The sequence below is a fragment of the Arachis hypogaea genome, chromosome 11 (assembly GCF_003086295.3).
Source record: "Arachis hypogaea cultivar Tifrunner chromosome 11, arahy.Tifrunner.gnm2.J5K5, whole genome shotgun sequence".
In the NCBI taxonomy this organism is placed as follows: Eukaryota; Viridiplantae; Streptophyta; class Magnoliopsida; order Fabales; family Fabaceae; genus Arachis; species Arachis hypogaea.
The window spans coordinates 146,788,128-146,805,496 of NC_092046.1; the positions used below are offsets into that span (position 1 = coordinate 146,788,128).

Consider the following 17,369-nt stretch of genomic DNA (forward strand, 5'->3'; position numbering starts at 1 on the left):
TGGTTAATTTGTGTTTTTATTTTAATTTTTAATATTTTTGTTCTTAAAAAATTTTTAAAATTAAAAAACAAAAATAATAACGTTTTATTTTTTAATAATGTTATGCATTTAAGTTTAACTAAGTTGTTCTAATATAAAAAAATCAGTTATAATATTATTTTAAGTCTTATTATTTAATTTTATTAAATATTTATTTTATTTTTATTTATTATCTTATTTTTTTCTTCTAAAAATAAAATTTGTTATGTTTATTTTTTTTAAGTTAGTTATACTTATCTTTTTCTAACAGAATTATCTAAATATTTTAATTGTTTTAGCTTATTTTAAAATTTAAAATCAGTTTAGTAATTAATATAAATAAGTAGCATTATTTTTCCATAATATACAACAACAAAAATATATAATAAAAATTTTTTATCTTTTTTTTTTATTCTTTCACAATTTTATTAAATTTGGTTGGACTTGACTCATAAAAAGAGTTGAATGTATAATATTACTCTTTATTTTATAAAATTAAAAAAATATAAAAAATTAAAATATAAAATAGAAAACACCAATAAAACTATCTTTTTTAATTATATATATATATATAACGTATCTTAAAAATACATAGCACTGGTGATAATCAAAGGATCTTTTGGAGTTTTTATTTTTGGTCATCATGGACCACAATTGTTTCTTCTGGGTTAAGCATTTCCACCACAAAATGCAAATCAACATTCAACAAAATATGTTTTTTTTCATTTGGTCTAAGTGCAATTGTAAAGCCTCCTTTCGTTTGATCTTTGGGATGAACATTATTTTTGTATGGAAGCCCATTTTATTGGGCCAAATTTGGGATTTGGTGCATATGAACTAGTAAGACACAAGCTACGTTTGGGTACGGAGAACAAGAAAAGACAAAACATTAAGAATAAGACATAAAAAATAGAAACAAAAATTAGTATTTTTATATTTTGTTTTATGATAAGTCAAAATAAATTATAAAAGTTCAATTTTTTTTTCTTCATTCAAAAAATTTGAAAAAAAAATATAATAATTAATAAAAATAATAAAAAATAAAAAATAAATTGTATTATTTGTTAGTGTCTCTATATCTTTCTTGTTATAATAGATACAAAATACACTAATTCAGTATCTTTAAATATAATGTCTCTATCTATATCTCATCTGTTAAATATAATTTTGTATCTTTATATCTCTGTCTGAATGTCCTATGCATATAACAAACACACTGTTTATTTTGCAAAGACAGTTGAGATACTAACAGAATGCAACTGGAGTTTTGGTTGATTGATAATATATGATGTCTCTTAATATGCAGTATTTAGATTTGAATCTTGGTAATAGCCAAATAGTGGATAGAGCTTTTAAATATGTATGTAGATGTGTAGTGTAGGTGATTTTATAATATCTAAAAGAGTAAAGTACTATTTTGGTTCTTAATATTTTAATCATCTTATTTTTATTCTAAAACGTTTAAAATGTCATTAATATTATTTCATTGTCAAATTCTTCATTAATAATTGACGAAATTGATGTATTGTTAATAATGTTTTTGTTAAAATTAAATTTGTTCAATCTCCTCTTCTATCTTCACTCTCTCAACAAGTTCAAATTTCATTTTTCTACTCCCTTTTTCTTCCTCTTCAAACCCCTCCTAGAGAATTAATAGTGTAAAAGGGAATAGGAGAATGGAGTTTGAATTTGTTGAGAAAGTGAAGGTGGAGAAGGGAGTTGCACAAATGTAGCTTTAACGAAATCATTATTAACAGTATATTAATTTCGTTAAGTGTTAGTGAGTACTTTAATGGTGGATAATATTGATATTATTTTAAATTTTTTGAGATAAAAATAAGACGATTAAAATGTTAGAGACTAAAATAAAATTCACCCCAAATATTAAGAACCAAAAGAGTATTTTACTCATATCTAACATTGGAGTTATACAATTTATCTAACCAAAAATAAAGAAGACACTAACATAATGAGTTAAGGCTTAGACTCAAAATTAAAGTAATTAATGCAATTAATTTGTCAACAGCTCACATCCATAATATCCTGTTCCAAACTTGCAATGGTAAATTGGTAATGTGCTTTATTATTAACTAACTAGTAAGAGCTCATGATTCATGCAATGCAATTCATATTATTAGTTATTGCTTTTGTTCTAAGATCTAAGCTCAGTTATATATTGAACATTTTTCTTTTGAAGAAAACATTTCGTAATTTCAAATAAATTAGATCATCACATAAGATAATATGGATTAATTGGTAACTTTTCCAACTTCTTTGTCCAACTAATTAAGCGTTATCTATTAATTATTTAGGAATTTGTCCCATTCAGATGCTGCAACAAACAAAAAAGTTACATGAATAATGTTTGGATGCAAACCATTAATCATTTTTTATGACAATGACTATGATCTGAGCAACAGCACATAACTATTATATTCATCAATGCCATTGCTCATGATGGACGCTTACGGCAATATAGGTTAAAAGAGTAGAGTGATAATTAGATTTTTAAAAATTTTGTTTTTGGATTAATTAACTTAAAAAAAATATTAATTTGATTCTCAATGATAATAAACAGTAGATATATAATATTTTTTTATTAATTTATTATGTAAAATTTAATGACAGTGTTTATATATACTATTATTTATGGTGATGTACGTATTTATTTATAGAAAATCATCATGCAGATAACAACTTTTGATATTAAACTTCACCTGTATTTAATAGGATTTGTAGTAAATAAAAAATAGTTAATCAAGATTATATGAAACCCAAAAGATAATAAATATTTCACTGTCCAAAATTATATCACTTTTATATTTATTTGACAGCAACTAAACACGTATCGCGGTAGATAATATGGACAACTCCATTTTTTTTCACACTATTCATTGACGAAAAACATATATATTCACTATCTATTATCGTGAAAAATTTAATTAATATTTTTTTCTTCAAAAATTAATTAGTCTAAGGTTAAAATTTTTTAAGATCTAATTATAACTTTATTTATTGTCTTATAAATCCATATATAAATATAATTAAATTATATATTAAATTTATATAATAATAGACGAGAAATATATATATATATATATATATATATATATATATATATATATATATATATATATATATATTTTAACTAAGAAATTTCACAATGTAATGTGATGTGCAAATTTTACTAGTATACATGCTCATCATGACAATACAAGCTTCTTGGTTTTAGAAGGGAGTGGATATTTTTTGGTGAAAAAAATATTAGATGGCGTTTAATATTTAATTTCATTTTTTATTGTTTTTTTTGTTTTATTTATAGAATTAAAAATAAAAAATTATATTTTATTTTCTCAAATATTAAAAAAATTGGAGAAGATTCATTTCCGTCTTAGAATATTTATTACCACTAGTGTAGTTTAATAGTAATTCAACGCTTGCATGCACGTGGAAACAATACAAATACGGCAAATCATTTCACCTAATTAAAAAGTGTATGTATAATGTATGACTCATTTATTTATTTGATTTCATGAAATAATTTACAAAACAAGCAAGCATAACATGCACACTAGTGTATGGTCGATCAATCTCAGTTAGTTACTGATAGCTTTTATTATTTGAAAGCGTGTTGAACTTCAACCTTCTACTATTAGCTACCCTATTTAATTTTTCACGTGGAGGTGGATGAATCTATTACCCATAACATTTATTTGATTCAGCACAGTCAACTCTTGCAGGATATGTGAGATATATGGTCAAAGCAAAGCCCCACACCCTTATATATTCATGAATATTATTGGAAGTTAATTGAGTCAAAGAATTAAAGAACAAGCTTCTTGTTTAATTACCTAGCTAAGCTAATACTCTATTATAGTTTTGTTACAACTTCACATACACAATTGTCTTTATATGAAATTAATAACAAAAAACCGTTAAATTATTTGATATATTTTAATAAATTCAAACTTAATTTTTTTAATTATTAATTTTATATAAAAATAATTATACGTAAATTCACTACAACAATATAAATTATTTTTTAAGGTTATATATGTAAAAAAAGAATTAAAATTTGTTAAAAAAATAAATTTTGATACTATTTTAACTATAAAAATATGTTAATAAAAATTTTGTTAAAAATAATATTTTTAACATATAAGTAATTGTGAAAAAAGTTTAAATCTTATTTTGATAAATATTGGCTATAAAAAATAATTTGTTAGAAAAATTTGAGAATATATTTTTTATGATACTTATTAACCGACAAAAATACTATTTATTTTGACACTTATTGACCATAAAAAAATTTTAACAAAAATTTTCAACAAAGAATGAGATGAGATCTTGAAATCGAAGAATAAACTGAGATTTTGAAAATAAAGAATGAGTAATATGATCCCAAACTGAGAGCGATGCCAAAATTGATGAAGCCCAAAGAAGAAGAGGAACAGTGGAGTAAATTGAAAACAAATGAGTGTCAAAATTGAGGAGTAATTTTCTACGGTCAAATTATTCATCAAGAAAACATAAAAAATTTGACATTTGTAATATTTGTCAATTATACATTAATTTTTACACTTAATTATGGCTGTTAAAAAAGACAATGTTAAAATAACTCTCTTTTCTTGTAGTGATTTTCACTTATAGTTATTTGTTTTTTTTTTTTTTTTGGATTAAGATAAATTTGTGGATGTAGATTGGGTCATGAAAACTTGATCTCATTCTATCACCTTTATAATAAGTTGTTTTGATTTAGTTTTGTGTCACCATAGCGAGTTTTTACATTATTCATTACGGTTAATCCACTACTGATATGCTAACTAAAATAGCATGGTTCTGAAAACCGAACCGGATCGGCTGGTTCAACTGAAAAAACCGGGAACCAGTCACCTAACCGGTCCGGGTAAGGTCAGAAACCGGCTGGTAAAAAATCGGTAAAAAAATCGGTCGAACCGACAGTTAACCAGTGAACCGGGAGAACCGTCCGGTTTTTTCACGGTTTATTGGTTTGAAAATTAAACTTCAAAACGGCGTCGTTTTGAAGGAGAAAAAAAAAAAAGAGAAAAGGGCTATCTTCAGCCACGAACCCTAAATCCCTAATTGCCACCAGCCACCACCCTCAGTCAGTATCTCAGTTTCTCTCACCCTCCGACAGGCCACAACCCCTCATCGCCGTCGCACCTCTCCTCCATCGTAGTCGCCCAGCTCGCCACCTCCACCGTCGCACCTCTCCTCCATCGCCGTCGCCCAGCTCCCCACCTCCACCGTCGCACCTCTCCTCCATCACCGTCGCCCAGCTCCCCACCTCCACCGTCGTTGCCCAGCTCTCCACCTCGCCCAGCTCGCCGGTAATACTCTGCCTTCCACCTCGGTTCATGTATGCGGGCATGATTCTGTTCATGGTTCTGTTCTTGTTCCTGTTCTTCTCTATCACAGAAAACATGTTGCTCTCTGTTCATGTTCCTTTTCTGTTCATGACTTCATGTTTATCTTTGATGTTTCTGTTCCTATATCTGTTTAATTTTGATGCTTCAATTTTTTGCTGCTTAAATTGGGCTAAAGTTGAATTTGAAGAAAACCAAGATTGCCTTAATCTTTTTGAAAAGCTACATATCTTCCTTGCCTATTTTTTCTCTGTAATATTCTGTAGTGTTTGATATTCATATTATGGAGGATAAGATTGAATCATGCTAAATCAGTAAATCCTAATAAAAGTGAGCAAATCTATTGGACAAAGCAGGGCAAATTGTGTTCCTTAATAATAACGATTAAGAAAGTAATATGTATTGTTTTGACAGCAATAGTCTGCCTGACTATGTGTGTGTGTGTTCTGGATGAAATTTGGTGTTGCTAATAGCCTAATATCTTTCTATTCTTTGTTGTGAAAATTTGCCATATCTGATTAGAAAACTCCTTGTTTGTGTATAGAAACCATAGGGATAGTCCTTGTTTGTGTATAGAAAGTTAGTAATTGTATCTTTTGAATGTAGAACACTATGGGTTTGTCATTATGTACGTTTTATTTTTTGTTTAGTTATAAACTTTGATGTTTGAAGTTGTTTGTGAACCTCTAATCTTAAGTAATGGATAATTTATTATGTGAAATATTAAATTTTATTAAGTTATAAATTATTGAATTTTATTAAGTTTAATAATTTTATTTAATATTTAATTAAACCGGTTGAATCCCGGTTCAACTCCAGTCGAACCAGTGAACCATTGAACCAGTGACCTTATCGGTTTATTGACCGGTTCGGTTCTCGCAACCTTATAAAATAGAATAAAAATAAATATCTTTTTTAATTTTTGACTATTTATTTAAAAGACAAAACGTATCTCTATTTTATAAAAATTTTTAATTTTCAACTATTTAAGTAACTAATTAAGCGACTACTAATGTATCTCTTTTTACAAGAATTGTTTGAACTAACTACATATATGATTAAAGATTTTGATTAAGAATTTTAATTTCAAATTTTGAAAAAATATTTTATTCTCCAAATAAATAATTAAAACTAAAAAAATTATTCTGCAATAAATCACTAATTTTATTCTCAGAATATCTAAAATTTTCTCACTCTTTAATTAAGGCTACATACACACAAATAAGAAATGTATCTATATATGTCTATTTGTAATAATAATAACGAGTTTCACATTGAAAAAACCGTTACTTTGGGCTCTCCCTCGTTAACAATATGTAATGGGTACCATATATATTTTAGCAATAATTAAAATTTATTTTAGGGCAATTTACGTTTTTAAATTGTTTGACCCCAATATTACGCAAATGCATTGTTTTCAATTTCAATACGCAAATGCATTGTTTCACTATTTTATGTAAATCGCTACTGGCAGTAGCGGTTTACAGGTGTGCATAAACCGCTACAACCAGCCGCGATTTACGTGTATGCATGTGTGAGTGTAAACCACCGCTGCTGGCAGCAGCGATTTACGTGTGTGCGTGTGTGAGTGTAAACCGCTATAGGCTATAGCGGTTTACATGTAGTGTGTCTATTTCAAACAAAAAATGAACAATTAGATGATAAAATAATATATAGATACAATGACGAAACTAGGCAAAATATTAAAGAATAACCAAAAATTAATTTTATAATAAAATAAAATAAAAATAAAAATTTAAAAAATAAAAATAAAATTTATATATAATTTATATGAAAAAAATTAAAATTTAAAGGGATTATTGTCCCCTTTCTCAGTCTGAGATTCTGCTTCCAAATAGATGAAAAAGAAATCAAAATAAAACAAAAAAAATTTTAACAAAAAATGTTAACTGAAAAAGTTAAAATTAATTTTCAATACATATATATAATTTCGTCTCCTTATATTGTAATTAAAATATAAATGTTACACCAAATAATTTTATTGAAAATTAAATAAACAAAAGTCACATGTATATATTTTTCAAAAAATAATGTAAATTGTACTATCTTCTAAGAATTAATGGAGGTCATATATAGTTCAGTTAGAGAGTAAATTACACCAAAAACAAGAACAAAAAATACTGTTTTAATATATTACGTGTATAATACACCTATATATCTCCCTATTTTTATGTACTCACGTATCTTTTTATTTTGTATATGTTTGATTAAAAATATTATTTATATACTAAAATAAATTACTAAAATTAATTATTATATATTTATATATAAATATATATTATTTAATTTATTTTTAATATATATTTTATATTTATATTTTAACTTATGTTTTATAATCGTGAATTTTAATATAGGCTTATGTATCATGGTCGATTTTATGTACTCGCTGCAACATCTTTTTAATTAGACTTTTCTTGTTAAGTATCAGAATTTTTTGTTTGTCTGTTTTTTTTTTAAAGACAAACATGACTTCTATGTTTTAACTCTTGTTCATTAGAAATAACTAAGTGTAATTTTTACGTTCTGTTCAATTATTAAATTGAAAAATAATTTAAAAAATATTATTTTTTTGCTAATTTTGCCATTCGATTTTATTTGTAATAAAAAAATCAAGAATAATTATCAGTTTTTATAAATTTTGATTTTTTTAATCAATTTTTTATTTATTTTGTTTGTTCATAGTAATATGTTTTTTTAGAATTTTTTTTTATATTCTCTAATGCATATTGTTATATTTTTGTAACGAAATTTTTAGTACTCATTATTCATATAAAATTTTTAATTATTTCTATTAATACATGTTCTTTGGTATGGAACTTAGTTAATTTTTATTTAATTTTGTATAATTTGACTATATAGGCAGCACACTACACGTAAACCGCTATAGCCTATAGCGGTTTACACTCACACACGCACACACAGCAGCGGTTTACACTCACACACGCATACACGTAAACCGCGATTGGTTGTAGCGGTTTATGCACACCTGTAAACCGCTACTGCCAGTAGCGGTTTACATAAAATAGTGAAACAATGCATTTGCCTAATATTGGGGGTCAAACAATTTAAAAACGTAAATTGCCCTTTATTTTATTTAAGAGTTTATCAAATATTTTCGATATTTTAAGTTATCTTAAAATTAAATAAATATAGAAAGTCACTCAAATAAAGACATTTAAAAAGTCTTTTTTTAAATATGTTTTTTAGTAATTAAAATTCAATACATATAACTGATTAAATTATGTCATTTTTGTCAAAATTAGATTAGACAAATTAATTCTGCAAAAAAATTAATGAATTAAATTTTGAATCGATTTAAATTAATATTTTTTTATAAAAAATAACTACAATACCCTTATTATAGAAAATGACTAAAATACTCTTATTATATATTTTGAAAATCCTAAATTATAACCCTTCTCTTCTCTATGTGCCGTCATAGGATTAAGATTTAGAGTTCTCAATATATATAATAAGAGTATTTTAATTATTTTTTATAATAGAGATATTATTGTAGTCATTTTTCATAAAAAAATATTAATTTAGATCAATTTAAAATTTAATTTATTAATTTTTTGATCAAATCAATTTATCTAATTTAATTATACAAAAGTAATATAATTTACTTAATTATATATGTTTAATTTTAATTATTAAAAAATATTTTTAAAAAAATATTTTAAATGTCTTTATTTGAGGGACTCATAAAAAGCATTGTAGCTAGTGTCTAGGACTAAATAATACAATTATGCAAAGCTAAAAACAAACCGGCCTTATATGTGATTATTTCGTAAGAGGTTTATATATATATATACCAAACCCTATGCATTAAAACAATTTGGCTGCTTCAATTGTTTGAGAAAAATATAAGTGTGTCTTATGATGATACTGCAATTTAGCTCTCAAACAAATTAAAGGTGGGCTCTCACTCCACCCATGTATATGTCAAGGAATCAATTAATACCTCTTGCTCCTCTTTCTCCTTAGTAGGACCACAACAGAGACAGAGAACAAAACAATGCTAGCTACAATAATATATAGCAACATAGAAATGAGAAATTCTATTTTTTGAGTGTGTATATATATATCTATATTGTTAGAATATAATTAGGATCAATTAGTATCGTTTATATTTATATAATATATCTGTATATTAATTGTAGGATTTTATATTTTTATTACTTTGATTCTTCTAGCACCTATATATATTCCTGTACATTGTACTTTACATCAGACTGAATAATACACAAAACACTTTTTTTAGATTGCTCTCTTGTTTCTAACATGGTATCAGAGCCATGATATCCTCCTCGAAGAGAATATATTGTTTTCTTTGCGGTGAAATCACCGTAGTTTTTGCATTTTTTTTCTATGCCATTCTTCTTTCTCTTTTGTCAATCCTTTGATGCTTTTTCACCTCACCGACTAGCCTATTTTTTCTATCTTATGTTTTTTCGAGTCAAATGATCAAACCTCATTGTCATCCGCTACTTACCTATTCTTATGAAGAAATCATATAGTTTTCGTTCTCTCGTAGCAGTTCTATCTGCATTCTCTCGTGGCAGTTCTATTTGCGTTCTCTCGTGACAATTCTGTTTGTGTTCTCTCGTGGTAGTTCCGTCTACGTTTTCTCATGACAATTCTGTCTGCGTTTCGTCTGTGTTTTCCTTGTGGCAATTCCGACTGTATTTCTTTCCGGCAGTTTCGTCTGCACTTCATTCAGACAAGCGGCAGTTCCGTCTGCGCTTCCTTTCGGCAGTTCCGTCTGCACCCGTTTTAGAGAGTTTATGCATTTTTTTTCTTTTTTCTCTTTATTTTGTTATTTTAAATAAGTTTCAAACTCAAGTGAGGAGGGGGATGTTTGAATATAATTAGGATCAATTAGCATTATTTAGTATATCTGAATATTTATTATAGGAGATTACGTGTTTATTATTACGATTCTCTTAGTACCTATAAATATCCTTTTATATTGTATCATTCCACACAACTTGAATAAACAACTTAAATACACACAAACCTTTTTTTCTACTGCTCTCTCTTATCCTTTCTAACATAGTATCAAGAGCTTAGGTTATTTTTTTTTCAGAAACAATTGGTTTCTAGCTCTTTTATTTTGTCTCCTCCGGCAGTACTTTGTCCTCCCTTTTTGAGTCTCTCCCGACGCTTTGGTTCGTCACTGTCACCACCCTCGCCTTCTCCTCGTTGCAAGCTTTCCAACGCCACCAAATTCATCGCCGGAAACCGTCTCATGCGCCTCCACGTACCTCCGGAAGTCCCTGTCGTCATCAGCTTCTTCTCCTTTCCAGATTAATTCCACGCCGTCGGATTGGGCCCTTAATCAACGGCCCAGACGCTAGGGGTGGCAATATGTACCCTACCCGCGGGTACCCAATCCGACCCCACCCGGTCGGGTAGGGTTGCCAACCCGATCCACAGCGGGTAGGGTTTTTGTGCGGGTCGGGTAGGGTGCGGGTTGAGCCTCAACCCTACCCGACCAACCCGCATCCTATATATGTATATGTTATATACTTATATAAAAATATATTTTAAGTGGATGTTGAACTAAACACTTCTCACTAAATACAAAAGATCCTTAGTCATTAAAAGAAGAACATTAATTGATAATTTAATAAACTTTTTTTTACATAAAAGTCAGTTCTATTTTAAATTATCATCAAGTTATATAATAACGTTGCATTTTTTTTTTGTAACCCGCGGGTAGGGTCGGGTACCCGCGGGTTAAGAGCGGGTAGGGTTAGGGTTGAGATATTCTCAACCTGCGGGTAGGGTAGGGTTGAGTTTATATAAAAATTTCAACCCGCGGGTAGGGTTAGGGTTGACTCCAAACCCTACCCTACCCTACCCATTGCCACCCCTACCAGACGCTCCCACGTGTCACACTCACGCTTCTCCTCGCTCAACCCGCGACCGCTTCTGAACCGACCCACCAGACCCGCGCACGGACCCGACCCGGACAGTTGGTTGATCCATGCACCTTGTCAGCGCTGACGTGTTTGCTGACGTGTTCTTCGCCTCCAATCACACTGCGCTACGTGCCCTCTCCTGCTGACGTGGCAGCTGACGTGGCAGCCCGTGGGACCCTCCCTAAAGTTTTTTGGTGAGCTCTTTTCGATTTTGCCCTCCGTTTCTCATTTTCGGCTCCCAAGTTGTAGTTTTTCTCTCCTCTCTGTGATCTTTGTATCTGCTATTATGGAAAAGTCAGCTGTTTTTGCTACCACATACAGAAATAATAAATTCTGTCGAAATTGTAACTAGGGACGGATCCAGAAATGTTATCGTGGGGGCCAATAACATATATAATATTAAAGAAATATGCAAATAAATTATAATGTAAGATGCATTACAAAAATATACCGATAGAGAATATATATTTAAAGTACAAACAAAATATGCATACTTTTACTAACGAAGTGGTACACGTTGATTCTTCATATCATAAAATTCATCGATAATAGAATCGGTGTCAAATCTTTCAGCAATCTTCTTCTCAATGTAAATCAAAAGAAAATTAGCAAGAAATTCATCTTCTATTTTATTTCTGAGTCTATTCTTCACAATATTCATAGCTGAAAAAGATCTCTCAGTTGTAGCAGTTGAAACAGGAAGAGTTAATACCAAGCGAATCAAACGATCAATCAAAGGATATGTTAAAGACTTTCCTGTCTTCGTTAATCCTTGACATAACTTCGAAATTGTGCACAAGTTAGTTAACTCAACATGATTAAGAACATCAAGTTCATAATGTTGAGCTTGCATTCTAATGTGAAATTTCTCTTGGTCACTGAAGTCACCTGGATAAAATCGTTCTACTAATTCACATACTTTGTTGACACTGAAGAACTTATAATTATCTCTGGGATCTAAAGTTGAACTTAAAGTAAGCAATTCCACCATATTATCATTGAATCTTCCATTAAGCTCTTCTAACTGTGTATCAATTACAGCCAGAAATAAATTAACACGGTAATGATGCTCCACTGAAATTTGGTCAACAATTTTGCGAGTTCGGCCTCTTCTAGGAATATGCAATGCATTCATATCAGGAACTTCAACTTCATGTTTCTCACAAAACAATATAACTTCTTTTATGAAAGCCTCCCAACTTGATTCTCTCATTCGTTGGATTAAAGTCTTGCTAGTAGAAACCAGAGTTAAAGCATTCAATATGTCTTGATTTTTTCGTTGCAAAGCTTGACAAAGATCATGACTAACTTCCAAAATATTTCTTATCAAATGCAAAACAAAGACAAATTCAAAGGATGTGATAGCATCATAAGCAGCACTAGCATCACCACGAGTGGAGAAATTACCTTCTTCAGTGCTTTTTTCAAGAACTTCACAAGTAGTATCAAACATGCATAGCAAGCTACGTACAGAATTCAAATGAGACCCCCATCTAGTATTTCCAGCTCTTTGCAAAGTACCAATTTGATTAAGTCCACTACCTGTCATAAGTTGATCATCGGCAATTAAGTTTGCAACATTATTTGCTTGAGCAACCCTTAACTGATCATGACGTTTAGGAGAAACAGTCACAACATTCACAATTAGTGTAAGTTTTGAAAAGAATTGATGAACATAGCAAACTTCTTTAGCTGCAGAAACAAGTGCTAATTGTAATCGATGAGCAAGACAGTGAATGTAATAAGCAAAAGGACAATCTTTCAAAAATAGAGCTTGTAGTCCATTCCATTCACCACGCATATTACTAGCTCCATCATACCCTTGTCCCCTAATATTTTGAACATCAAGATTATGACGAGAAAGAACTGATGAAATTTCTGTTTTCAATGTCAAAGAACACGTATCAGAAACATGTATAAGATCAAAAAATCTTTCTTGAACACAACCGTGTTTGTCTACAAATCTCAAAACCACAGACATTTGTTCTCGCTTTGACTCATCTCTTGCTTCATCAATAATTATACAAAATTTAGAATCACCAATTTCTTCTCGAATTGTTGCACGCACTTTTCTAGCAAAGATATGTAATATATCTTTTTGAACACCGGGAGATATATATTGAGCATTTCCAGGAGCATTTTCAAGAACAACATTATTAACATTCTGATTACAGGAAGCCAAAAGCTTAATTAACTCAATAAAATTTTCCCTATTCAAAGATCCATGACTTTTATCATCGCCTCTAAATGCACATGCTTGAAATGCAAGCCATCGAATAGCATCAATAGATGTCTTCAACCTTAAGCGGTTATTTGCAATAGTTTCATCACTATGCCTATCAAGAACTTTGTCTATATGCTTAGATTGAGCCATTAAATCATCACAAGATTTCACACATAAATTATGGGGAGAATTAGGAATAGAACCCTCGTGACATACAAATGCACAATTCACTCCATTGTTTACTTTCTTCCAATTACTAAATCCTAACTCTGAAAATGCATTTTTTCCATCATTGTGAGCACCATAATGTTTACCAAACAAGTAGCAAGGCAAACAATAGGCAGCATCTTTTTCTGGTGAATATTCTAACCAACTTGAAAATTTCTTAAACCAAGAAGATTGAAAATATCGACGATGATTGTTATTACCAGAAGTTGGATAGCTAATATTTGTTGGTTGGTATGGCCCAGCTATTATGTATGCTCTACGAATCTTATCACGTTCATTGACATTATACTGCCAAATTGGACGTCGCTTTCCTGGATCCCTTTCTAGTAAAGAGATATCAACATCTCTTTCTAATCTTGGAACTTTGGCTTTTTGTTGATGTATATTTTGAGTAAGATTAGAGAGTTCACTTACTTGAACTTCTTGTGAAACAAGATTAGAGGGTTGACTTGTTTGAACTCCAACATCATCAGTAACTTTTCTCTTAAAAATTGCATTAATTTTACTTTGCTTTCTCATCATAAAATGTTCTAATTTTTTGTTACCTGAAAAAAAGAATAATTATATACTCACATGAATAAACAAAATCTGAATATTTTTTATTAATTAAATATCAATAATAATATTTTTTTACTAAGTTATTATCAATTTTACTAAAAATAAAAAATAAAAAAAGAGAATAAATCTTATCAATGAATAAGCTATTTATCTATAATTTATGTGATCACAAAAAAGATAAAATTATATTATTTTATAGTCAAAAAACATGATTTATTAATTAATAATTTTATATAATTATATAAAAAAATAAAAAATAGAATGAGTAGAGTAGTGATTAGTGAATACCTTTGCTAATTGCTATGAGCCTATGATTGAAGACCGAAACCACTAAGCCAGGCTGTGAGGGCGTGCAGCGTACTCCAAAGGAAGAGAAGACCGAACGTTTCAAAAAGGAAAAGCATAAAAGAAAGAGAAGGTCACACGTAGTGTTTATTATTTAGGAGTTTAAAAAAATTTAAAAACCATGATATTTTATTTGAGTTGGGCCTTTTAGTTTATACTACTATGTTTTTTTTAAAAAAGCTGGGGGGCCCAGGCCTCTACTTGCCCCCATGTATCCGTCCCTGATTGTAACCGTTTTGGGCACCTCTTCTCCGTCTGTCTCTCTGTTGAATGTCACACATGCCACCAGAAAGGTCATATTAGCTACCATTGTTCACAATTGTTTTGCTATTATTGCAAGCTCTCAGAACATTTGATTACTACCTGTCCTACTCACCCACCACGTCCTGAGCCTGCTTCTGCTGTTGATGCTACTCTTGAATCTACCACCTCTGCTCCTCTCAACCCGTCTCCTGTCTCTCTATCTGATATTGCGTCTCTTCTTCAGCGTCTTCTCTCCCTTTCTGGTAATACCCCTACTGCACGCAACACACAAGGGTTCTATCTCCCAGTCGACTCTTAATCTTCCTGATACTTATTTATTCCCAACTTAAACTTTAATCTTATTTCTGTTGGTCAACTTGTTGATCTGGGTTTTGATGTCCCTTTTTCTATCTCTGGTTGTCATGTACAGGATCGTCGGACGGGACAAGTCATCGGGACTGGACGTAAGGTTGGAAGGTTGTTTGAAGTCGAGAATCTTCATATTCCTCCTATACCAAATCTCTGTGCTGCTTCTTTTCCATCTACCCTTCACTTATGACATCAACGTCTTGCCCACAGCTCCTTAGAAAAATTGTGTCCTCTTGTGTCTCAAGGTGTTTTGGGTCAGGTTCCTAATGAATCTTTTGATTGAATTTCTTGTCAAACTACCAAACAACCTGCTTTATCTTTTCACAATAATTCCTCTCTTACTTGCTCTCCTTTTGATCTCATTCACTCTGATGTTTGGGGTCCCGCTCCCACTGCTTCTATGGGAGGAGCTCGATACTTTGTTGTTTTCATTGATGATTATTCACGTTTTACTTGGGTTTATTTGATGACCAATCGCCATGAGTTACCTCAGATTTATATTAACTTTGCCACTATGATTAAAACTCAGTTTTCCAAGGTCATTAAGGTTTTTCGCCGTGATAATGCTATGGAATACCGTGATTCCAAACTATTAACCTTTCTTACAGAATAGGGTACCTTGTCTGAGTTTTCTTGCCCTGGTACGTCTCAACAAAATGGCCGAGCTGAATGCAAACACCGTCACATTCTTGACTCTGTTCGTGCAATGCTTCTTTCTTCTTTGTGTCCTGAGCGTACTTGGGGTGAAGCTGTTCTTACTGTTGTTCATGTTATCAATAGATTCCCTTCTTCTGTTCTCGGTAATGTTACTCCTTTTGAGCGTCTTTATCATACCTCCCCAGATTATAGTTCTCTTCGAGTTTTCGGTTGTGTTTGTTTTGTTCTTCTTCAGCCTCATGAACATAGTAAACTTGAACCTCGGGCTCGTAACTGTTGTTTCCTTGGTTATGGTACTGAACACAAGGATTATCGTTGTTGGGATCTTCTCTCTAAACGTATTCGTATATCTCGTCATGTTGTCTTCTGGGAGCATCATATGTTTTCTCGGTTCTCCTCCTTTGAGTCTATTCCTCCTACTCAGTCACCTTTTTTCACTAATCCCAATATTGATCTTTTTTCTAGTGATGATTCAACAGGTTCTATTTCGAGTCACCCTTCACAACCTCCTGTTCTTCCGCCTTCTCCATCTCCCGATGATTCCGGACCAGACGACGCTCCTACTCCTACCGTCATGCCTCCTCCTTCCACTTGCTGTTCCAGGGTGAGAAATCCACCTCCTCGTCTTCTTGATTATAATTGGTTTTCTACTATTCTTCATCAACATGAACCTAAGTTATTCAGAGAAGCCTTCACAAATCCAAATTGGCAACAAGCAATGCAGGAGGAAATACATGCACTTGAAAAAGCACACACTTGGGACTTGGTTGATTCTCCTTCTAATCAAGAAGTTTTGGGAAGCAAATGGGTATACAAGATCAAGACTCGCTCTGATGGTTCTATTGACCGTTATAAGGCACGATTGGTTGCTCAGGGTTGTACGCAAGAGTATGGTATTGACTATGAAGAGACTTTTGCTCCTGTTGCTCGTCTCACATCTGTTCGAGCTTCTTGCCATTGCTGCGGTCAAAAAATGGTCTCTCAGTCAGATGGATGTGAAGAATGCATTTCTTAATGGAGATTTGAAACAGAAGGTCTATATGAAACCCCCTCCGGGTTATCCTTGTCCTTCTGCCAAAGTTTGTCTCCTTCGCAAGGCACTCTATGGACTTAAGCAAGCTCCTCGTGAATGGTTTGATAAGTTCAGCACTACCATATGCCGTCTTGCTTTCACTTACAGTCCTCATGAGAATGCTCTCTTTATTCGTAAAAGTGAATGTGGAGTTGTTCTTCTACTTTTGTATGTTGATGACATGATCATTACTGGAGATGATGCTGATGGTATTTTTAATCTCAAGGCATCCCTTCAGCGTACTTTTGAGATGAAAGATCTTGGTTCTCTCAGCTATTTTCTTGGTCTAGAAGTCATATCTACCAATGATGGCATTTATC

General features: G+C 31.1%; 1 protein-coding gene across 1 annotated transcript; it reads right to left on the minus strand.

The window, feature by feature from the left end:
• Positions 1 to 11,852: 11,852 nt before the first annotated feature.
• LOC112722139 (uncharacterized) lies at positions 11,853 to 15,018 on the minus strand. Its single transcript, XM_025773109.1, has 3 exons — positions 14,910 to 15,018; positions 12,066 to 14,350; positions 11,853 to 11,933 (listed from the first exon to the last, which is right to left on the minus strand). Exons 1-3 carry the CDS (start codon positions 15,016 to 15,018, stop codon positions 11,853 to 11,855), a joined length of 2,475 nt encoding a protein of 824 aa, XP_025628894.1.
• Between the last annotated feature and the right edge of the window lie 2,351 nt (positions 15,019 to 17,369).